Source organism: Dipteris shenzhenensis, chromosome 2 (genome assembly GCF_047967505.1).
Source record: "Dipteris shenzhenensis isolate YYH24624 ecotype China chromosome 2, Dip_SZ_1.0, whole genome shotgun sequence".
Lineage (NCBI taxonomy): Eukaryota > Viridiplantae > Streptophyta > Polypodiopsida > Gleicheniales > Dipteridaceae > Dipteris > Dipteris shenzhenensis.
The window spans coordinates 12,475,823-12,501,692 of NC_141597.1; the positions used below are offsets into that span (position 1 = coordinate 12,475,823).

The window sequence follows — 25,870 nt, forward strand, 5'->3', positions numbered from 1 at the left end:
TATGGCTGCGTATCAACTCTCTAGTTGAAGAATCCCATAACCTGTAGTCCTTACTGGACTCACTATATCCAAGGAAGATGCACCTCCTCGATCGGGAACCATGAACATAAGCCTCGCAGCCAAACACACGTAAATGCTCATAACATGGTGCCTTGCCTGTCAAGAAGTCAAATGGCACTCTACCATTCAAAGATCTCCTGGGTGACCTGTTAAGCAAGTATGCAGCTGTCTTACATGCCTCAACCCAATAGCATTCGGTAAGACCTGCATACCGTAGCATGCTACCAATCCTGTCCAATAGAATCCGATTTATGCCTTCTGCCAAGGCATCGTGAGCAGAAAGATGAGGAGTGGTCAACACCCTCCTGATACCAAGTGTATCACATAGATGTTGAAATCTAGGAGAGGTAAACTCTGCATCACCATCAGTCATCAAGCTCAATAGCTTCTTTCCTGACTAATTTTCAGCATTACCCAAGAAGCGCTGAAATGTATCATATACATCATGCTTCTGCCGTATCGGATATACCCATATGTACTTTGTAGCAGCATCAATAAATGTCACAAAGTAAGAGGCGCCACCCAGTGAAACGGTAGGCATAGGCCCACAAACTGCACTATGAACCAACTGCAATGGCTCAAGATACCTCTCACTAACTGTCTTCCTCACAAAGGAGGATCCTGACTGCTGACCATCATCACAATCATGACATAAAATTTGAGAGACATATAAGAGGAATGTATCTCAATGTTGTAAGGGCTTCCATACCTGCAGTAGACATATGTCCAAGTCTGGCATACCATAAACTAGCTGCTGATGGCTGCTTACTAATCATAAGCATCTTATCCTGGACACCTGATACATGCAATGCATAAGAGAATCCAACCCGTGATCCCCTAGCCATAACCAGATTGCCTCTAGCAATCTTCCATGCATGATCACCCAAAGAGACATGATAACCTGCCTCAACCAACTGTCCAATACTGATCTTGCTCGTAGCAAGTCCTGGTATATGTCTAACCCTCTGTAGAACAAGAATAGAGCCACTAGGCATAACAAGGTGGATATCCCCATAACCATAGACATCCATAGAATGATCAATGCCCATCAAACCACTCTCCACAATGCATTCCTGATATGCACTGAACCATGACCTATGAGGGGTCATATGACATGAAGCACATGGATCTAACATCCAATCGCCGAGAATGGGTACATCAGTGGCCAAGAAGGAGGTGTCAGACATAGACAAAAGAATGCCTTCATCACTGCTACTGTCAGTGGAAACCTTGGCATCCACGCCTTGAAGCTCAACATGCTTCTTCTCCTTCTTCATGTCATTCTTAACCTTGCTCTTCTTCTTGTATTTTCTCAGCCATTTCCAGCAATACTTTTTCATGTGGCCATACTTTCCACAATAGAAACATCTAACACAAGTCCGAGAGCTAGACTTGCTCCTGGAATTCCCCCTTGAACATGACTTGTTTCTACCAATTGATCGACCTTTGGAGTGCATATCAAGGCTGTAATTCAGCCCATCATGCTGTAACATAACACTATCATGGTCATACATCCGGCATATACGAGTATAGAACTCATATGCATGGCAATCTACACCCTGTACCTGCAAGTAGACTGACTTTGAGAGTGATGACTGAATGATAGAGCATGCTTGCTCATCCATGTCATCCCAATCACTCTGTTTAATGCTATTATGCTTGACACCTTTGCATTGAATGGGCTTATGCTGCCTCTTCTGCACTAACACATCATAAATCTGCTCTTTCCAATACTGAAAGTTTGATCCATCCAACCTCTCAATATCAAAGAGGGCGCTACCAGCTGTAGATGCCATATCTGTGGCACAATAGGTCACAACCAAAGAGCAGTATAGTGCAATAGGCAACCCAAATGACCAAAAAAATATAGTGTTGTCTAGACCAATCAGGTCTCCAAATAAATTGGCTAATCCAATGCTCAAAAGCACTCAGCCATAAAGAGGCATAAACAAGAATATATGCAGCCCAGTAACCTTCCAATGCCTGGCAATTGAAGTAAGAAATGCACTGAACCAAATGAGCAATGCCTGCTCAACCAATGGCAATAGGAGCCCAGCTCAACTATCCATAAACATCAGTGCGGCATCCACCAATGCAAATCCATAATGCATCGAAATGGCATTTACTGCATCACCAATGCATCACCTCGAGTGTGCAATCCTTTGGCAACAAAATCAAGCATTCACCACTTGCCAAATGTGCCAAAGTGACTTGCCTAAATGCCAATAATGCCCTTGGACTGAAGTGAGATCCCAATCACTTTATATAATTTACTGTGAGTTCCCAATTCACTGTTGTGCAAGAGAAATCCCTACAACAATACCTCATAGCCACTTTGGGCAAAATAACACGCTGTCCCTGTTTTTGAACAGCGATATCTTTTCACTGAAAGACCGGATGCCAAAGCTGTAAACAGAAAAGTTGTAGCTGGTAGAAAGATCTACAACTTGTCAGTTGACCTCAAGAGCCAAATCCTTCTGGATTCTCAGATATTCTCACCTGAAAAACAGCTTCCTGCACATTGGTTACAAATAGACAGTAGACTGCAACTTTTTGTGATTTTGCAGAGGCTGTAACTCCTGCAGCTTATATCGGATCAACTTGCTTCCAAAAGCAAAGTTGTAGTATATTCTGTGAACTACAACTTTCCAGTTTGGCACAAAGTGCAATTCCGCACCAGGAAAGAGATATTCAGTCCTGAAAATGACTATTTTGTCATAAAAACAGCAACAGCAGCTTCCTTGAATGTTTGCTACCCTTTACAGCACTCATCTGCTCCGTCAAAAAACAGCCCCAAAAAATGGTCAAAATACATCCAGTAGATCACCCCGTATGTCAACTGCAACACCAGCAAAATGGCAAGTACAATGCCCAACAAATCAGCCCCAAGAATGCTCACAGATCAACAATAAAATAGCCCAAAAGCACTGGCAAAACAGCCCCGAAATGTGCTCCAAATGATGCTAATCTGACGGATCTCAATACATCACCATACCACCATATGTATCCAACATAGGCAAACAACCATGCATCCAACGAACTGTCAATGCATCTCAACCAGGCATGTACCACTGTCAAAGCATGTGTCAATGCCACTGCCAAAGTGATGTACAGATCGAAAGCTCCTTGTGCAAGACTGCAAAATGGCATATGACCAGTCCCGTAAAGTGTCCAAGCGACAGCCTCAAATCAGCCTATCCACAGCTAATGTCCATACTTCACAGCATCAATGGCAATCTGCTCGGCATCCAAGCGCATCCATAGTTCACTCTGAGTGCTCACAAGCTCGCCCACTAGAAATGACATGTTCCTGTAGCTTGCTTGTCAAAGATATATTTGCTTCCACGACAGGAAACTAAGTTCCTCCAATTGAAACAAACATTGACCACAAACTGTGCCACCACAGCCACAATATAGGCTAAATTGCAATGGAAGGAGCTCTCATAGAAGCAGCCCAGCAACTCTAACCTTGGAAGAACTTGCACTGTCTTGTAGCACGGAAGGACCTTGGAACTTGGAAGGACTTGCAGCAGGACGACCGACAGAGCAACACCGCTGCACGATGACAGAAGCGCAGCAGAGTGAGCACTCCAGTAGCGTCCACGATGATCCACGATCCACCGCTCCAAAGCCCAAGAAGATGGTCGTCGAGTCGTCGCTCAATTCCACAGCCGCTCAGACGCTCAATTCGAGTCGATGATCCACGCTCCCCACCGCACGGTCCTGCTCTCACGGCTCCCACTTCCGTCAGTTCTGTGTTGCTGGAACTTGTTGCCTGCTACAGTCTAAATGCGAGCATGGAAACAGTCGAATAGAGCCAAGCTCAGAGAGCTCCAACGTCACTGACGAAGTAGACGAAGTCTTGTTGATTCTGTCAGAAGCTGCAAAAGATTCACGGTTTAGGAGTTCTCCTCTCACCGAGCTCCTCGTAGATCGAATGCCGTGGGCTCTGATACCAGTTGTGGGAGAGGAGAGCACACACAAAGGGATAGGGAGACACCAAAAGTGGTGGAGCAAAAGCTACTCCAGCTTATTCCTCTATCATATATATATGAGTATACATGGGCACTGTACAAGTGGGTGGGCACACTGCCCTTTACCCCAACATGATGAGCTTACATGAGTCAGTCAGAGGCACGGTCTGTGCCCCAGGCGGCCTATCGGATTGGGTCGAGAGCACCATTGGGGTGAAGCAGGGCTGCCCTCTCTCACCAACTCTTTTTGGACTCTACATTGATGAGATCACATCTTTCATAGATCGCCTAGGTGGCGAGGGCTCATTACTAGGGGATCTCCTCATACAGATATTGTTATATGTTGATGATATAGTCCTTATATCCTCTTCAGCGGAGGGACTACAGCTTTAGAGATGTTTTGCAGAGAGAGAGATCTGACGGTCAACCTTGGGAAAACTAAGATCATGATCTTCAACACCTTAGGAGCAGTGACTAATCGAGTCACTTTCATCTACCGTGGTGAACCAGTGGAGATAGTGCAGTCATACACATATTTGGTAGCAGTCTTCATAGGACCCATCTTCACGATGAAACATGCAGCCCAGGCACGACTCACACGAGGACGTAGTGCTTTGGTTAGACTAGAGCAGCAATGTTTCCAGGCGCACTTCCAGGATCCACCAACGAAGGGATGGCTTTTCGACACACTAGTGCGGTCGACTGTCATGTATGTAGCACCTTTCTAGGGGTGCGATCTTCCGAGGACAAATTGGAGGAGCTTCGAGCGGCTACAGGTGACGATGGGATCCAGGATGATCCAATGTAAGCCCTCAGTTCCACATGAGATAGTGCAGGCAGAGTTAGCCATGACACCTCCTTAGGTTGATGCTATGTTTTAGACAGTGACTTTCATCCACAGGGTGTGGGACTTATCCCATTGGAGACTTCTGAGGTTGGCCCTAGAGTCATCTAGATGACTCGCAAAGAACGGAGCAGGCACATGGTATGCACACATATCTACATGGCTTGCTAGGCACCGTATCCAGATGGATACGCTTCCCCCCTTTCAATACAATATGGATGAACCTCCTGAGTTGATCCCGCAAGATGAGATCAACCGTATTATACAGGTTAGACCTCCTTCAGCTTCACACATCCTGGACTTGGGGGGAGGACCAGGAACTTCCCACCAAGACCTAGTTCTATCGCGACCACTTCCTGAGAGTATCAGAGGAGAGATTCATTATCAGACCCCAGTATCTCGAGGATAGAGGAGTATCTCATGCATTGAGGATTGCCATTGGTCAGATGCGGGTTTCATCCCATCAGCTGAGGATTGAGGCAAGGAGAGAAGCGGGTGTACCTAGAGAGCAGCAGATCTGCACGCTATGTACGCTTGGGGTGGTTGAGACAGAGGAGTATTTTCTTTATGTTTGGCCAGCCTACTACGAGATTTGAGGACGCTACCACTGTCTTTACCTAGAGGGGAATGGCTTCGGTCCTTTGTCACGACTGATCCATTTCCATGACCAGGTCTGTATTGGACTCTATCTGATAGAGATGTGGCGACACAGAGAGGCGCTTCTACAACAAATCAGAGAGCAGCAGGGGGTGGTCAGATCACTACAGGACATAGAGGATGACCGGACACAGCGGCACGTCACAGACTTCTATACATTTGAGTTAGCCCCCAGACAGTGGAGTGGAGGTAGAGGAGCTAGCTAATATGAGAGCAGTCTGGATGAACAGCCGGCACAATACCATCGAGAGAGGGGTGCAGAGGCCACATGTGCGACAAAGAGCCCCCAGAGTACACTCTATTGAGGTCCAACCTATCATAGCTTTTCTCAGAGGAGACCGACAAAGATGAGGGATCACTCTAGACATAGCCCAGAGAGTCCAAAGAGCAAGGAGACCACGCACCGCAACGCGAGACAGCTCGACAGATGTGAAGGAACATGGTGGAGGGAGGGAGAGAGAGAGAGAGAGAGAGAGAAAGAAAGAAAGAAAGAAAGAAATTTTATTAAAGGTCCACGGAAGGCCATACATGGCCTATGGGACACAAAATCATCCGAAAGGAAAATACATCATCAACGATGCGCCAACTAGGTGACCTCATCGTAATACAGCTAAGATGCCAAAAATGGCTTCAAAAATCCTAGATACAAAATGAAATGAAATAGAGTACCAAAAATGCCTAGAGAGAGAGAGAGAGAGAGAGAGTAGGCTAAGGAGAGAGGAAGTGATACTCAAAGAGAGACATAATGAAATAGAAATGAAATGACTAGAGCAATGAATGAAAATGAAAGTACTCACATGTAGACCAAAGAGCTTGTAGCTTGATACTTGATTTATATGACATATAGCCAATACATGGCTCCCACAATACATCCCCCTCTAAACCTATCAAAGCCAATACATGGCTCCCACAGTACATCCCCTCCTGGCTCCAGGGGCTAATGAGAGACATGGAGCCACACACCAAAACAAAATAGGAAAATACATTTTTTTAGGAGGACTATCCAAGGCAGAGAACCTTTGACTCAACACACATGATTTATTTGCATTCATTTTGGGGGACAACGTAGTACCCTTGACTCAAACAAGAAAGTAGTAAAGATATATTTCATTCATTTTATGCATAGCAAGGGCAGAGAACCCATGTGCCTGAAGTAGTTGCTGCACAAAAGTGTGCACATCTTGCTCGTCAATGATGTGTCGAAGATGCTCATGTCGAGGATGCCTTAGAAGATGTGTCGATAAAGACCATGCAAGCAGCCACCAAGGGAGATCACGTCATGACTCTCAATGTGCCGATCAAAGAGTCACCGAATGCGCAGAAGAGGCTTAAAAAAATGAGCGAATTTGCTCAAGGGAGCTCAAATCACTGGTGGAGGTCACAAGAGTCCAAATCTGAGCGAAAAATGCCAAAAAGTAGCCTAAAACTGCTCAGAATTGCCTTCTGACAAGTTGTAAGGACTCCTGGCACCGTCGCGCATCCGCCTGCAGAGGTCCGTATGGACGTGCGGACAAAAAATCGAGTTTTTTTCCCCCTTCGAAAAGGTGCGGGAGACGGTCGTTTATGTTTGAGAAGTGCCAAAATTTCAAAAAACATAGAAATCGGACCTTAAAAGGTCAAAAAACAGCCACTAGACTGCTCCAAAACAAGTTTCTGGCGATCAACTGACGAAGGAATCTCCGCCAATGCTGAAGGAGAACCACGAACTGATACGGGAGTTAGCTGAACTCACAAATGAGGACCGCGGAGTACTTGATGGCGAGGAACCATGGCCAGGCCAAAGGAAGGGAGGCTCTATCTTAGAGGAAAAGGGAGCTTCCATTTGCGGGCTTCTCTCATCCTCTAGATAGAGCAAGAAGAAGGGGAAGGTAGGAAACCTGGCTTTGATACCACATGAAGGAACATGGTGGAGAGGGGGAGAGAGAGAGGGTAGGCTAGGGAGAGAGGAAGTGATATTCAAAGAGAGACATAACGAAATAGAAATGAAATGACTAGAGCAATGAACCAAAATGAAAGTACTCACATGTAGACCAAAGAGCTTGTAGCTTGATACTTGATTTGTATGACATGAAAGTACAATGCCTTTATAGGATAGGCACATATGCACTAAAGCGTCAAATGTATATGGGATACGTCCCATAGTGACACGTGGCACTCTAGGATATAAAGTAGTCTAGTACTACTCTATAACTCAATGAAAACACACTAGAAACACTCACTTTGACTTCATGTTCCAACAAGACGCAGATATGAGATATTTTCACAGCCCACCAGAGAGCCATCACTGTACCAGGCTTCGGTTTTGTCCTAGCGCTTGGATAGATTGATAGATATGATATGATTATGATTATGATTCTGTTAGCATAGATTAGTACTCAGCAAGGGTCCTAGCGTACCCTTTGCTTCAGCCCACTGAGGCTTGTATGAGTTCACTTTTCTGTGCACTTTGTCCCATAGGCACTTTGTCCCATAGGCCTGCGAGGTCTCCCGTGGACGTTAATATATCTTTCTTTCTCCCAATTTCTATGCCAAGAAATAGTGGAGGTCTCCCATCCATTATGGCCATCGGTGTATATATTGGCCAAAATGTGAGAAGGGTGAATGAACCTGGGATCCACCATCCAATGCCTCTCTCTATGTCCCAAGAAGAGTCCATAGAGGCATGCACAGCTCTAAAGGGTGAGGTAGGAACATCATCTTCTAGAGAGCATGGCTCAACTAAGTGGCGTCGAGTCCAAGAGGAGTCATGTCTCTCATAAAAGACATAAGGCCCCGAAAGAGAAAGCCAAGAAACTGAACTCCGAGTCATGAAGAAGGGGTGACGAATAAGAGATTGTGGCATTTAGGGTAGAAAGCATGCAAAAATAAGGTGTAAATATTGCAGTAGGGTATTGCCTTTTCCTACAGTTAAAGTGATTACCGGTATAGAAGTGTAGAGAGATTTAATGCTCGCAAGAAAAAGAGCTTAATGATAACTACTCGCCCAGCAGCAATTGGCTTCCAATCTTCCAAAGACACAAGTAATCGAACTATAAATGGACCAATCACACTAAACAATATCGTTAATAATATGGCTTGCGCATATTCTGTTTCTGCATACACCCCCAAAAAAGGATTAGGAATGGCTTCATTTTCCTTTACATCCATTATGGTAGCTTTTGTTTAATGGTGTAATCACTTAGATGGATAAGGCAATGAAAGGATATGTATTCAACTGAGAGATTTGATTCATACATACTGAGTCGTGTATTAATAAGATCTGAATTTGCAACAAGGAAAATGACAGCTGCCACGGTTCCAGCCATGACCATTGGCCACAATATACCAAGTACTGCGTATCTCTGACATTTCATACACAATACATTAGTAGTGTATGTAATAAACGTTAATTTGATGATAGTAACACAAGTTTTTAATCCATCTATGTTTGCAACAATAACCATGTAATAAAAAGATTAAGGCAATCACATCCACTTAAACATGGGACACACATGCCCTCCATCTTTTATGTGACCTGTGACTCGACCCTTTACCTCAGGTCTGTTTTGAGCCTTGAGTGGAATCTAGGATTTCTAGGTCTCAAAAGACCACCACACAACCTTACTCCCTATATGGAATCAATCCAACATTACTTTGAGGCAACTATGTTAGTGTTTCCCACAAATCAAGGATCAAACCATTGCATTCCTGAAACAAATGGCAAGAGGGTGACAAAAGGGGCAAGAGGATGGTAAAGATGGATGCATGGTTACACTTTATCCTGCCCTAGCAAAGCCCACGGGTTGTGGTGGACGTAAATGGTCTAAGTCTCAAGAATTTTTCTTGGATTGTAGAGCAGCAGCTAACAGCATGCCCAAGAGTACCATGGTGCGATTGGTTTGTGTCTCACCAATTCATCAGTCCATTGCTAGGATAGAATCCTTGATTGATGGAAGGTAATTCCCCTAGGAGCTTTCCCATGCAGATTGGCAGGGTCACCTTCCTCTCTAACTTTATTGTGCTGGAAATGACAAGAGATGACCTCACATATCCACTCTTGCTAGGTAGACCATGGTTGAGGTTTGCCAAGTCTATTCACGATTACTGATGAGTTCATAGTACCTTTGGATTTACATCATTATCCGTTATCATAAATATTGGCAACTCTCGCCATAGGCAAATAGAAATGGGAGAAAAGGGTTTCAAAGAGGGAGCTTGCATGGAAGAAGAGCAATCGGCACTTGGTGATCAGCCTATGCATAGGGAGCATTTGGGCTACATCAAGGACTCACCCTTTCACGGTGAAACATATGATGTGGAAGCTCTAGAGGGTGGTGAGGCATTGACTTACTTATTCGAACAAGCTAGCCTAGAAGAAGAAGAAGCCCATCATCTTGGACTGGATGGGAGCTCTAGGCTCCTTGTCAGTCAACAAGTGGAACTATGTTCTTTACAGGACTTTGAAACCTTCTTGTTAGTCCGAGGATGGCACAAGACACTATGCTTCACCAAGTCTAAGTGAACTCCTTTATAGAGATGCCCGTTGCTCTCTAACCATAGTTTTCAAGGAATGGTGTTCCGACATCCCCGGAACGTCTGGAACGCTGTTCTGGGAAGCAAGGAAGAACCAGAACAGCCCCGGAATGTCCACAAATTTTCTTTTTCTTTTTTTTTTTGCAAGAAAGAGACTTCTATTAAGTAAGAGAAAAAACCCGAGAGAGCAAGCTCAAAGCGGAATACAGCATGAAACCATGAGAATAAATAAACCCCCTCAAAATGAGCTGGAAAACAACCAAGGCTGAGGCTGAAAGTGCCACCTCAACCCTGTCAGAGTCTCAGAGAAGAAAGGAGAATCCTTCCATTCCCTGAAGAAAGAAGCCCTCCTAGCTGAGGCTGCATGGGAGTCTCCCTGCATACTTGTCCATATGGCCATCAAGGTATGTATGGTGTCTGTCCAAATACTAGCCAATGTGTGCGAGGGATGAACCTGAATTCCCTCCAATGCCTCTGTGCATTTGGCTCTCCACATATGCCAGGCTGCTATGCTCGCTAGTATCTCCCAAGAGGTATCCACAGAGGCATGTACAACTAGCTTCAAAAGGAAGATGTGGTATCACATCCAAAGAACATGACTCAATCTGGTGATGTCGAATCGAAATGGCCCGAGAAGAGTGAAGTCTCTCATAGAAGACCTGAGGCCCCGTAAGAGAAAGCCAAGCCACTAAGCCCCATGTCATAAAGAATGGGGAGTGGGCAAAGTGATTGAAAATCCTGAATACCCCCATCCAAATCATCCTCGCCTGTTTGCAATTCCATAAGCAATGCTGAATCGTCTCCAAAGTAGAGAGGCAACGAGGGCAAGTAGGGTCGGCTCCGAATCTGGATCTCCAAAGGTTCACTCTAATCCACCATGGATAGAAAGCCAAAAGAAAAGAGTGATCTTCCTATTCCTGTGGGATTTCTAAAGTCTATTCCAGAAGCACCTCTGCAAATCCGCAGTGATATCAAATGCGTCCCAATGACGAACTCTGGAAGGTCTCAAACCTCTACTACTGAGCTGGAATCTCTTGGCATTATTGGCCGTGTAGCGAAAGAAGGGGATGCTCTTCTCTTGATGCCCTGCGTCAATCCACTCCCACTCTCCAGGGTCCCATTGCAAATACCTAATGGGAACTCCCCCGTAGAGCCAAAGTCTCCAAGATCCAGTGAAGAGAAGCCGGGGGTCTGGGTCAAGGAACCCAAATTTTCTTTTTGGGGGGGGGCTCTTTGAAAGTTTCAACTAGGTATTTTAGAGCTTATATGGAAAGTTTAAAGCTATAAAATGTCAGTTTCTTTCATTTTCTAGCATAGTTTTATGTTAAATGATGACGTGTCATTGATGTGGTGATCCTATTCCCATTTCCCCGTTCCCCCTTTCTAGAATGTTTCCATTTTGACACCCAAATTTCTAGAACGTCCCCATTTCTTGGTAACTATGTATCTAACACAAGAAGTGTTTCCAAACTCCTGATCTGAATAAAGGTTTTTATTTTATTTTTACAAAAAAGAGACTTCTATTAAGTATGAAAGAAACACCAAATAAAGGTCCAGCTGAAACCGGCCTCTAATCACTCAAAGGGCAGTGGAACTAAACCTTTAATCACTTCAGCATTTATTTACATCTCACAAAGCATATATCACAACCATTAACCATTGCATGATCACCATTTGGCATTTACCCATTTGTTCACAAACAAAACCACTGAAAAAGGGATGGAGGCTAGAATGCCCCTGCTCAACAAACATAGACAAGTGCACCCGATTGGCCCCAAACACCGTGGCTCCCCTTTCGGTATTTCTTTATATTTCACAGTGAAATGATTACAAGTTGCATCTGGGAGACCTTCCCTACAACTGAGCACGCAGCCCCAATTCACTAAGCCTTCGCAAGGCTTTCAAGCATAGAACACCATCACATAAGTGCACTTAACCCATAGGCTCAACCCAAAGGCATTCTCTTTTTCGAGTGCAATTCCATTGGTTGTCCAGATGCAATCACACTGCACCCCAGCTGCACTCTCTTTGAGTGGTTTCCAGATGGCATTCACAAAGCTTTCCAAAGCTCCAAAATAAAATCAGCAAAGTACCCAACCAAAGAATGACTCATGTAGCACTGCCTGGGCACCTGTGAGCCAAGAAAGAGGCGGCACACGAGGCCAACCAATAGCTTATGGCAAAAAGAAATTGCAGCAGCAAAATCACAACTCACCAAGTCCTAAAAACTCTAACCAAGTCCTCAATCGCCAAGAGGACGCAGTAGCCAATGCCTAATTGCATTCTCAGCCAAAGAGGAGTGCAAAGGCATGAAGAAAGAGCATTTACAAGAGCCGACCAGCAAGAATTCCACTGAAAAATGTGAAAAGAAGCACTTCTGTTGCGAAGAAGTGGGAGTTCTTGGGCTCAAAAGAAGCGTACTTCAGAGAGGAATGCATTGAGAAAGTTTTGGAGAAGTTTCATCGCCGGAAAGTCCTCCAAAACTGAGAAAAACCAGTCAACCAGCGCGTGGGACCACTCGAAATTCAATAGAAAGCTGTAGCTTTGCAAGAGGAGAGGCCTAGGAGGCGGTAGAAGCAAAAAGGTCCAGAAAAAGCCACTTCTGCAAATTCGACCAACAAAAGAAGTGCTCAGCTCTGCCCGTTCTACCAAACGCACGGAGGGAAAAGCATATCACTACGAAGGGGAGGCAGAGGGAAAGCCATCGGGCCAAACGGAAGTCGAGGAATCCAAACGGGTGAGGAGTTATGAACAAAAACGGAATTCAGCTGAAGGAGGCTGAAAAACCAGTCCAAAATCTCAACAAAGGGAGAAGATGAGAGAGAAAACCACACATGTGAAGTTTAGAAGGCCCAGGAAGGTCCAGGAATGGCAAAGGAGCATGTACAAGGCACTAGAGCCACCTGGAACTCTAGGGGGGCCACTGAAGGTACATGGCCCTCTAGGGGGCCCATTAAAAATGCCACATCATCATTTCCCAACAACCACTCTTTTAATTCCTTGGAATGCCTTTGGGCCTTATGTGCTAGGCACCATGCCGCGTTTAATTACACATTATTAAGCCCATGCTTGGACTTTTAAAACCAAAGTTGTCACGGTCTTGTAGTACATTAAAGTACTTAGAATTTCACGCCCCCGTGACATACCCCTCTCTTGAAACAACAAACCAGAGTTTGCTGCCCCAAAACACAGGAGTGAGCATGAAATATAGCATAAAAGAGTATATAAGAAAGCCGCAGGTATAGTATACAGAGACAGTGAAAATATGGCTAGGAGAGGCATGCATCCATCCATATACACTGCTCAAAATCTATGTGATCCTCGACGATCAATAGTCAAGATGCATCAATATCATGAAGTCTCACAACAGAAATACTGTCAGCTAAGTATCTCGGATGAAACATACGGTGTCATTAAGCGACCTCATGAAATCACGGTGAGCCCGTCTGTACTGAGGGAGTGGAGGTGCTCCCCCCCTCTCGAACATCAGGTAATGCTCCAGACGCTCGCTCTGCTGAACTACCTGTAGGAGCCCGGACCGCAGTCGGCTCTAATTGGAAAGCATCAAGGTAAAGCTGCAATATCCCAGGTGAATCTGCCAGTTCACCTTCCTCCATCCATTTCGCATCAAGTGATGGGTAATTTTGAAATTTTACCAAGTAGCGACGGATAACTTTACCCTTGAGCTTTCTATCTCTGTGTGCCAGAATCTGCTCTGGGACCAGAAGTTCATCCTGTTCTTCCACTTCAGGCTGCACCTCATGTTACGCTCAAGTCGAGGTAACATGACCTCGGAAGGGTCAGTCGGCATTTTCCTTTAAAGGATCAATGTTTGTATTATATTTGTTTGGGCTTCATGTAAATGATAAAAAAGGAATAAAGGTCAAGGTCCTTGGTGAGGGTGACATGGCACTAGACTAGGTGGATCTAAGGCTAAGGGACTTTAATGCATTAAATGTGCCTAGGGGAAAATGTTTTAAAGATATCCCAAGAGAGGGGTAAATAATGCATTAAGGAAGGACCCTACAATTATGACATGTGGCATACTAGATTCATCTAGGGATTTTTGGGGCTCGTTGGGAATAAGCAAGCATGAGCTTTTACGTAATTAGATCTATCTGTGAGCTTGCTACCAACGAGGTTGGCTGGGAGGAGAAACCAAGTGCCCGTGCCCATGATTTAATGACAAGCAGGAAGGAATCAGGTTAGATTGTGATATTTGGTATCAGAGCCATGGATGACTGCTTTCTGAAGGAGCCGATCCAGGAAAGTGGATGCACAAATCCAATGTTTTGAAAATCCCTAATAGAAAGAAGCGATGGATTCAGAGATGCGATGCAGGCTTCAGCAATCCTGATCTTCGAAGAGAATAAGTGAACGAAGAAGGGAATAGAAGCACGCTGTATGCTGATCGTGGGACGACAGAGATGTCATGCACAAAGGAAGGAATAGATACAAGCGGACGGCCGATTTTTCAAGACACCCCTTCATAATTCACTTGGAATCTTCTGTGCGAGGCTGTGTAGACGGTGTGGATAGAGGCGATAGGCATTTGCATTGCAGAAATTCGTAATTCCTAATTGCGACAGACGATTCAGACATCGTGGTCCACGAAATTTACCGTGAACACAGGAGATTGTCATCGTGTCAGCCTTGGGAATGTAGGGACAACCATCACGTCAGCCAGGTGCGAATTGGGCGAATTGTAATCCGTCTATAAATGCTTTCAGGACGGTTGTGAAACGCACGCACGGTAGACGATGCTCGAAGTACCTACAGGGAGATCTCCGTTGACTGAAATTGCAAGAGCCACATTCAGAGGCAGAAACGCAAGCACCCAGGGACTCCGATGGAGAAGATTGGAGGAGGCTATCACGTGCTCTAGCTACAAGCCAGAGCTTTTGTAACATTTCAAATCATGATTTGATGCGCATAGTAGAACTAAGATTCTCTAGCGATATGCAAGAAGGAGACACTGGAGGCCAGGTCGCCCTTCTCCAGTAACTCTGCAAGGTTCAGGCGTTATGACAGTACAGCATGTTCGTGATCACAAGGCTGGTTATAAATGCGTGTTGGAGTGGCTTACGGGAACTAGTTGACCTCTTCATGCAGCAAAGATATACCAGGGGGCTTTCAACTCTTTATTCCCTCTATTTTATTTGGTTAAATTTCTAAAGTTTTGAGGTGTGTGAGTTGGATTGGGAACAGATTTATGCCTTTGGATTTAAGGGCTTGAGGTTTCTTAGATTGCAGGAGTTTCCCTAGTATAGGGAAAAGAATAGGTTTGGTTATAGTGTGATATATGCTTTGTCAGCTGTAAAGTTGGAAGTTGGACTCTCGATTTGTAATTACAGTTTCAAGCGGTGTTTTATTATTATTATTAAAAAAAAACACCCATCGACTTGAATGGAAGTAGAAGAAGAAGCTTCTAGGATGGATCCCGTAGAGTCGGGAGTCCGGCCGACCCCGTAGGTGTTACGCCTAGCAGGTCATACACTGTCTGGCAGAATTGCAATGTTAGAGGATGCCTTGCAACAGATTTGAGCGTAGCAGTTACAAACAAATGTGGGGCAGTCTGAACTCAGAAAAATGGTGCATAGTATGTCTGCGAGACCATCTCGTGAGGAGAAAGGTAAATCTCCGATGGAACCAGAGTCCAGTGTTCGTACGGTCGAGCCTAGGAGGGCTAAGGTGCCTAATATTGCCAATTATAGGCTAGAAAAGTGTTCTGGTCGGATGTTTGACTGTAGTTCCGATATCATTGACACCTGGTTACACAAATGGGATGAGGCATTCGCCATTTGTGAAATCAGGAATGATATGAAGAAAATCCGCGAGGCCACCCTTATGTTTAATGAGGCAGCGGATAGGTGGTGGATAAAACAGCAGAAAGATGGAGTAGCATCCACTACCTGAGAGGGGTTTAAAAAAGAATTTAGAAAACACTTCCTACCTCCTGGCGAAGCATCCCGAGCTTGGGATCAATATCGAAACCTTCGTCAGAGAAATTTATCAGTGGCAGAATACACTGATAAGTTTAGAGAAAGTGTAATGAAGGTTGATGAACCCCTACCTTAGTCAATCCATTTTATCTTTGGATTGAATGATCGAATAAAGATGGAAGTTCGGGCTAAGTATGCGAACACGCTAGATGAAGCAATTGCCATAGCCCTGAACTATGAAGATGCAAAAGGGAACAGACCAAGAGGGTTTGTGCAGGTTGGGACTCAGTATGGGTACTCGAAGAAAATTGGGTTTAAGAAGAAGTGGATTAGCAAAGGGGGTGCCTCACAGTCTAGTGGTCAAGCCAAGCAGGCGAAACCAGTTGAGACTCCTAAATCAAGTACCACCATTGGAATTGAAAGAAAAGTAACACCAATGGCAGCCCGAGCTTGGTCGAAGTCCTCTTTAAACCCAGAGGTTGCACCACGAAGTAAGCAAATTTTTGAAGATAGAGATGTGAATATGAAGATGCCACTGCACATAATGACATCGTACAAGAGGAAGATGGAGATCACGATATTGAGGAAGAAGATGACGATCATCAAGCAAAGGGAAAAAGCGAGGAGAGAAGGCTTGTGTTTTGGTTGCCTTCAGCCTCATCAATGGAAAGATTGTCCACGGAACAAAGATCGTCGGATGGCTGAGATGATGGTCTCAGAATGCGACGTGAAATGGAGGGAAGTCCCAGAGCAGAACAGATGCAGATTCAGCTAGCGGGATCTTCTCAAAGGTCAGTACCTTTTTTGTTATGAGTGTCTGTTGCTAAGTTAGTAACTAGTGCACCTGATAATATCCTGTCAAAGCCCGCAGCAACGGGGTATACAGCCTTTAATGATACGGAGTTAATTAAGATGAAAGGGCAAGTAGCTAATCATCAGGTCATTGTGTTGTTTGACTCAGCGTCAACGCACAATGTAATTAACTCCAAGCTCGTAAAGAGGCTGAAACTAAAGACTAGCCCATCTAACTATGCATATACAGTCAAGATGGCAGACGGAAGTTCAACTGAAGTATGGGACCAAAGGGTTATCCAGTTGGAGCTTCGAATTCAGGACTATGCTGAGAAGCTTGATTTTGAAATGACTAAGCTTGCTCATGCAGACATAGCCCTGGATAAGGCTTGGCATTCTAGGAAGAATCCAGCCATAGATTGGAAAAAGCACATTTATCAATTCAAGATTAATGATGTGCTGTATGTCTTACGAGGTGAAAAGGATATACCTCAAGGACCGTTGGTTTCCCTGATGGAAATCCGAAAAGCTCAAGAAGAGTTTTTGTTTCTTTGTACAGCATCAGTAGAGCCGGTTGATGATTCTTCGGCTAGCACTGATGTTGCTCAAAATGGAGAGATGGCTAAGCTGGCTGATCAAATAACAGAGGAGTTCTCTGATTGTTTTAGGGATGAGCTACCTTATGGGTTACCTCCAGAGTGGAATGTTCAGCATAAGATTGAACTAATCCCGGGGGCATAACCTGTAAATAGACCTCCCTATAGGTTGAGTTTTACCGAAGAGGCAGAGGTGCGAAGACAACTGGAAGAATACCTCAAGCTGGGGCAGATTCAACCAAGTTTTTCACCTTTTGCTTCCCCAGTGATATTAAAGAAAAAGAAAGATGATACTTTTCGCCTCTGTATAGATTATAGAGCATTGAATAATATCACTATTAAGCACAGGTATCCGATGGCTCGGATCGATGATTTGCTAGATGCATTACATGGGGCCGTAATTTTCAGTAAGATAGATCTTAAGTGTGGCTACCATCAAATCTGTACTAGAGCCGAGGATGTGCATAAAACCGCTTTTAGAAGCAGGTTTGGACATTATGAGTTTTTGGTAATGCCCTTTAGACTTACCAATGTTCCAGCTATATTCATCATGCTATGAACGATTTACTACGTCCGTATATCGGAAAGTTTGTATTACACTTTATTGACGATATTCTGGTATTCAGTAAGAGTATTACTAAGCATTATGAACACTTAAGAATAGTGTTCAATACTTTGAGGAAAGCCAGTCTTTATGTAAATAAAAAGAAAAATATATTGTGTATGGTAAGACTTGAATATTTAGGATTCATAATTACTCCTGAGGGGGTAGAAATGGATCCAAAGAAAGTAGCCGCGATACTGACTTGGCTAATCCCTCAGAGTTTGACCGCTTTTTGCGATCATTCTTGGGATTTGTCCAATTTTATCGAGGCATATCAAAGGATATTCCGAAATAATATCGCCATTGACTGATCTGACCTCAAATAAAGTATCTTTTATATGGGGACAGAATCAATAGGAAAGTTTTAACACCATAAAACAAGCTGTGGTCACAGGACCGGTGTTAAAAATAGTTGATTCCCAGAAACCGTTTTTCCTTGAAACCGATGCAAGTGGCATTGCGGTAGGAGCAGTTCTCCTTCAAGAGGGAAGGCCAGTAGCCTTTGAAAGCAAGAAGCTTTCTCCCTCTCAACGAAATTGGCCAACTCATGAATTAGAGTTGTATGCTGTTGTCCATGCTTTGAAAACATGGAGACATTATTTGTATGGATCAGAGTTTTATGTGGATGTTAATCATGATACTCTAAAACATTTTTGTAAACAACCTGACTTGAGAGGCCGCCAAGCTAGGTGGGCAGAACTCATGCAGGAGTTTAATTTAACGATTCGGTACCGAAGAGGGAAGGATAATAAAGTTGCTGATGCGTTGTCACGCATTATGCATAACATGAGTTTCATGGTATTAGAGAGTGCTCTAATGACCGAGATTAGAGAAACTCAAAAGGTGGATGAGTTCGTCCAGAGCCTTTGGCCTAAGGCTCATGTGTTCAAACCCGGGGAAAAGGATGACCTGGCATCCAGAAAAGGCCAAACTTATGCAAGATATGCCATAAGGGATGATATGCTGAAAAGAAATGGCAAGGTAGTAGTACCTAATCAGAATGATCTCAGGCAGAGGGTCATTCGACAATGCCATGATAGCCCATGTGCGGGACATCCAGGAGTCGAGACGACATATGAGCTCGTAAAGCGAGATATGTGACACGTTGTTTTTCGTATCAAGTAAGTAAGGCAGAACGGGTGAAGCCACCCGGACTTTTACAACCCTTGGAGATACCACTAAGTAAGTGGGAGAGCATTTCCATGGACTTTATTGTAGGTCTGCCTTACTTGTGGTGGTTGATTGTCTTACCAAGACCACTTCATTCCAACTAGAGAGTCTGTTAGTGCCCCGCAAGTGGCGGATTTGTTTATTAGACATATATTTCGTTTGCATGGATTACCCAAATCCATAATGTCAGACACAGATGTCAAATTTACCGGTCATTTTTGGACTGCGGTATTTGAGACACTAAGGACTAAGTGGGGATCATCTAGAAACAGATGGTCAGACAGAAAGAATCAACCAAATTTTAGAGGATATGCTTAGAGCATATGTGTCATTGAGGCAACATACATGGGACAAGTGGTTGCCATTGTTAGAGTTTGCCTACAATGATAGAAAACATTCCTCTACAGAGTTCAGTCCGTTTGAACTGACCTATGGTTATATGCCAGCGAATCCAACTATAGTTGGAGTACCTCAGAAAGTGCCTAGAGCTGCGAACTTTGTGGCTCAAATGCGGAAGATGCTAGCACTTGCGAGAGCTAACATCCGCCAAGCTATGGATAGAGTCGAGGTAACATGACCTCGGAAGAGTCAGTCGGCATTTTCCTTTAAAGGATCAATGTTTGTATTATATTTGTTTGGGCTTCATGTAAATGATAAAAAAGGAATAAAGGTCAAGGTCCTTGGTGAGGGTGACATGGCACTAGACTAGGTGGATCTAAGGCTAAGGGACTTTAATGCATTAAATGTGCCTAGGGGCAAATGTTTTAAAGATATCCCAAGAAAGGGGTAAATAATGCATTAAGGAAGGACCCTACAATTATGACATGTGGCATACTAGATTCATCTAGGGAGTTTTGGGGCTCGTTGGGAATAAGCAAGCATGAGCTTTTACGTAATTTGATCTATCTGTGAGCTTGCTACCAACGAGGTTGGCTGGGAGGAGAAACCAAGTGCCCGTGCCCGTGATTTGACGACAAGCAGGAAGGAATCAGATTAGATTGTGATACCTCATCAAGTAAATCCTCGGGAATATCTCCATGATATTGCTTTAATAAGCTCACATGAAAGGCATTATGTATCTTCCAATGCGGAGGCAACTTCAGCCTGTAAGCTACCTCGTTTATCTTTTCAGAAACCTGGAAAGGACCATAGTAATGCATGTTCAACTTTGTGTACAACCTTTCCTTGCCTTTCTTATTTTTCAGCCTTGCCTTCTGAAAACACAGCAAAACCCAATCACCTTCTATGAATACCAATTCCCTGCGGTGCTTATTTGCTGCTCTTTTCTGCTTGTCCTGACTTCTTTGCAAGGCATATTTAATCTTCTTGTAAGCCTCTTCAAGGCTTTCTACAAAACGATTAGCTTCGAAGATTTTCTCTTTTGTATGCAAAATGGGAGGTATCTTCCTGGCACCTTCCACTATTTCAAATGGTGCTTTACCTGTGGATGTGGTAAGCATATTCCAGCAAAGGCAAATAATGCTCCCATTTGCTTTTGTGGCCTGAGACATAGCATTTAAACATATCCAAGATGGTAGAGTTTTCCTGCTCCGATTGTCCATCAGACTGAGGGTGAAAAGATGACGAAAAATTCAGCGTAGTGCCCATATTTTCAAACAGCCCTCTCCAAAAGAGGTTGGTCATCCTCGGATCTCTATCACTGATTATGGATTCAGGCATCCCATGATACTTGAAGACATGCTGCAGAAACAATTTGGCCATTTGATCTGCTGTAATTTTCTTTCTTACTGGGACAAAGTGGGCTTGTTTGCTAAACCTGCAAATTATTGTCCACAATCCATCATGTCCAGCAGGAGTACGTGGAAGATCAAACAGAAAATCCATAGCTATGCTTTGCCATGGTCTATCTGGAATTGGCAAAGGGTGTAACAACCCAAGTGCCTTCTGCCTGTCAAACTTTACTTTCTGACAAACCATGCATGTTCTCACATATTCTTCCACATCTTTCCTTAAAGATGGCCAATAAAAGTATTGCTCCACTGCTATAATTGTTGCTGTAATTCTCCTATGTCCTGCATATGAAGGAGCATGACTTTCCATTATGACTTTCTGTCGCATCTGATCAGTGACACAGAGTCGTCCATGCATCAAAATGAAACCCTCTTTTAACATATAGTGATCATGCCTTTGACCATCAGAAAGCTGATCATAAATAGTTGAAAAATCAGCATCATTAACATATTGATCTTTCATCACATCTAACACATTGTTGTAAACAATGCTCACTGCTGAAACACTGGGTTTCTTGGAGACTGCTTCAGGCTGTGGTTTCCTGGAAAGTGCATCAGCCACGACATTTTTGTTACCCGGCACATGTACAATTTGAAAATGAAACATTGAGAGGAAGTTAGCCCATCTCATGTGCTTTTTAGATAATTTTCTCTGCCTGATAAAATATCTAAGTGATTGATGATCTGTCTGCACATAAAAATCAGCTCCAAGAAGGTAATGTTTCCATGTGGTCAAAGCATGTATCACTGCTAACATTTCCTTCTCGTATATCTGCAAGTACAATTCAGCATCTTTGAGAACTCTACTCTCATATGCAACCACTCTGCCATCCTGCATCAAAGTGCCTCCTATGCTGTTCCCACATGCATCACAAGTTACAGCAAAGGGTTTTACAAGATCTTGCAAGATAATAACGGGTTCAGAACACAACTTTTGCTTCAGCTCTTCAAAAGCTGCATTTTCCTTTGGTCCCTACTGAAACGTACAGCTTTCTTTTGTAAAGCATGCAAGGGAGAGGCAATTTCTGCAAAGTACTTTATAAACCTCCGATAGTATGAACACAACCCAAGAAAGCTTCTGACTTCATGCAGATTTTTCAAAATTGGCCAACTCCTTATGGCCTCAACTTTTGCAGGATCCATCTTGACTCCATCCTTTGACACTATATGACCAAGAAAATGAATCTCATGCATAAAGAACTCACTTTTCTTGGTGTTTATTAATAGCTTGTGTCTTTTCAACTCTTGAAACGCATTAGTGAGGTGTTTCCTGTGCTCCTGCTCATTTTTAGAGAACACAATGATGTCATTGAAGAAAGTGCCCACAAACTTTCTGTGTGCTCTAAAAATTCTGTCCATCATTCTATTGAAAGTGGCAGGTGCATTCGTCAAACCAAAAGGCATCACAAGGAACTCATATAAGCCAAATGAAGTGCGGAAGGCAGTCTTGTAGACATCTTCAGGCCGTATCCTTATTTGATGGTATCCACTTTTAAGGTCAATAGGACTGAACATTGAGGAACCTTCCAACCGATCCAATATATCATCAATGCGTGGAATTGGAAAACGGTTCTTAATTGTGACTTTATTCAAAGTCCTATAATCAATACACATTCTCCAACTGCCATCCTTCTTTTGCACAAGCAACACAGGGGAATAGTAAGGAGAATTACTTGGCTGTATTAATTCCTTTTCCAAGAGTTCCTTCACTTGTGACATTATCTCTTCCTGTTGTACCTTACTGACATGATAGGGAGGTATATTAGGCGGTGAGCTTCCTGGAATTATATCGATTTGATGATCCTCGGGCCTCTTGGGAGGTAATTCTTGAGGAAGTGCATCTGAGAAAACAATCTGAAAATCTGAAATAAAAGCAGCCCTTTCTCTATCTAAAGCAGAAAGAGTAGAGCCTTCCTGAACTGGTTGGCTGTCCTCTTTGACAAAAATCAAGTACGCTGAAATACGACGCTTTATTACATTGGAAATACAAGAAGCTGAAACTATAGGGATGGACTCCCCTTTCAACTTTACATCAAGTACATGAATTTTTCCTCTATGAGTTAAAGAAATCTTCTTGTTTCTCATATGCACATCAGCCCCCACCCTGTACATCCAAGGCATCCCAAGCAAAGCATCACACTCTAGCAAAGGCATAATGTAGAAGTCCTCTGCATCCCGATATCCCTGGATATGCATCCTCAACTTGCCAATGATAGGAGTGACAGGTGTGTTGAGTTTAGGGTTGGCCATATCACACATGCCGGATGGCCCCATTTCTTTAGGCTTGATGCCAAGCCTTCCTGCCATATCAGGAGTTATGAAATTCGCCTTTGCCCCAGAATCAAAGAAAAACAAACAATTCTGATTTCTGATTTTTCCCCATGCTCTGCACATCTCAATATTTTTTGTTTCTTCTTCATCATGTGCATGTGGCAAACTCCCAATCACATCTGGAAGAAGTCCTGCGGAAGGTTTAGGCCCTTTGCCCTTCCGATCAGCCTGGTTATCACCATTCTTATCATCATCAGACCTGTCTCTTTCTTGAATGGGCAATCATAAGAGCGGTGTCCCTCTCCTTTGCATATAAAACATTTGTTTTGCTCCATGAGTGACTTTTTCTCTTCATCAGATAACTTGGTACGGGGCTGTTTATTAGGCTGTCCACGCCTTTGACCAGCTTTGAATTGGCCTTTTTCTCCCTTTTGAAACGGTCGTTTGCCATAGTTTTTATTTTCAGATTTGATGTCCTTATCCTGGTGTTTGGCAGCCCATTTGTTGTCTTCTTTCTTGCTGTCCATAAACCCAAATTCTTCTCCTGCATCCATGCATATGCTGTCCTTGCATTCTCAATTAATTGATTCATAGAACCCACCTTGGTTTTGATGCAATAATCACGTAGCTCACTAGGCAATCCACAACAGTACCTCTCTATTTGCTCTTTCAAAGAAACATGCCTGTAAGAGCTCAATGGCAGCAAAACATCCCAAAACCTTTGGGTGTAATCATCAAGATTATTGCAAAGTTCGTATGACAAGTCATGCTTGTGTGAAAGTACTTCAACTTCAAAAGTTGGAGTAAGCCAAGTAGAAGAGGACACTTGCTTAAATTCCAGCCAAGTAGCAGGTGCATCTCCATGAAGCATAAGGTTGGTGTACCACTTAAGTGCATTGCCTTTCAAAAATGTGGCGACCTTCCTCATCTTGGATGCTTTTGTAAACAAACCCCCAAGAAATGCACCATCAAACTGTGGAAGGAATGTGAGGGCTTTGTACCTGTCCTGTACTCCATTATATGTATCAAACCTGACATGAGAACCACCATCCTTAAATTCTTTATATACATTTGATATTGGCTATCCCAAAGATGGCTGTATATTTGCAGCATTCCCTTCACTAGGGAGAGCCATGCTTGGCTGAACATTAGGCATGGGAGCATATGCTGTGGCTTGCATGCCTGGCTGCATTCCCACATTGTCATACATGGCTTGCTTTCTATGCCCAATTGGCGGTGAAATCAACATAGCATCAAAGATAGAATCTGTACCAAAATATTCAGGTTGCTGCCTCAAATATGGCTGAGGTGGTTGAGCCACATTTATGGACTGCACATTATTATTTTGAGGAGTAGAAATACCCAAACCAAGGCCTTGTGCTGGCTGCTCATACTGTTGCACTGGCTGTACTTTTTGTACCTCTTTCTCAAGTGCTCTTTTGGGTGATCCCTCTCTCTTGGAAGTCACTTTCTGAGTCATTTTTTATGGCTGTCCCTCATGGGAAACTGATGCATGAGTGTGCGGTCCGCCATGAGAAGCTGATGCATGTGTGTACTCACTCTTTCCGTGCTTGTGCTTTGTTGATTTCTTCTTCTTCTTGGCACTTGTTTGCACAATTTAAGCCAAATTTCGAGCCAGCTGAGTCAAAGCAGTCACTGCACTTGCAAGCTGTGCATTCAGCATAGTAGCATCATCTGACTCACTGCTAGAACTAGTATCACCGTTGAGCTCAGTTGCAGCTTCATGTGTGGCCTGCTCAAAGTGCTCCCTGCAGCTGTACACTAGCTGGATCATTAAGGCTTTCCTGCCTTCTCCTTTGAGGAGTTGTGGAGCTCTCTTGCTCATGGGTACTCACCATGTTTATGGTTGCAACATTCAGCTGTCAAAAAGTGCAGCAAAGATATCCTTCCACCAAACTATCGAGGCCCACCTCTTGAGAAAGAGTGTGTGGTATCCCGGCAATGGAACCAATGAAATCGGCCTCTAATCACTCAGAGGGCAGTGGAACTAAACCTTTAGTCACTTCAGCACTTATTTACAGCTCACAAAGCATATATCACAACCATTAACCATTGCATGATCACCATTTGGCATTTACCCATTTGTTCACAAACAAAACCACTGAAAAAGGGATGGAGGCTAGAATGCCCATGCTCAACAAACATAGACAAGTGCACCCGATTGGCCCTGGAAGACCTTCCCTGCAACTGAGCACGCAGCCCCAATTTACTAAGCCTTCGCAAGGCTTTCAAGCATAGAACACCATCACATAAGTGCACTTACCCATAGGCTCAACCCAAAGGCATTCTCTTTTCCGAGTGCAATTCCAATGGCTGTCCAGATGCAATCACACTGCACCCCAGCTGCACTCTCTTTGAGTGGTTTCCAGATGGCATTCACAAAGCTTTTCAAAGCTCCAAAATAAAATCAGCAAAGTACCCAACCAAAGAATGACTCATGTAGCACTGCCTGGGCACCTGTGAGCCAAGAAAGAGGTGGCACACGAGGCCAACCAATAGCTTATGGCAAAAAGAAATTGCAGCAGCAAAATCACAACTCACCAAGTCCTAGAAACTCGAACCAAGTCCTTAATCGCCAAGAGGACGTAGTAGCCAATGCCTAATTGCATTCTCAGCCAAAGAGGAGTGCAAAGGCATGAAGAAAGAGCATTTACAAGAGCCGACCAGCAAGAATTC

The 25,870-nt window shown here is 43.8% G+C and overlaps 1 protein-coding gene across 1 annotated transcript in view; it reads right to left on the bottom strand.

The window, feature by feature from the left end:
* Positions 1-25,870, bottom strand: part of LOC147904342 (uncharacterized) — a 178,713-nt gene that overhangs the window by 90,332 nt on the left and 62,511 nt on the right. The window contains exons 7-8 of the mRNA XM_087391234.1: positions 8,774-8,876; positions 8,456-8,627 (exon numbers count right to left, since the gene is read on the bottom strand). Of these exons, the coding sequence (XP_087247360.1) occupies positions 8,456-8,627; positions 8,774-8,876 (275 nt within the window). The remainder of the gene's footprint in view (positions 1-8,455; positions 8,628-8,773; positions 8,877-25,870) is intronic.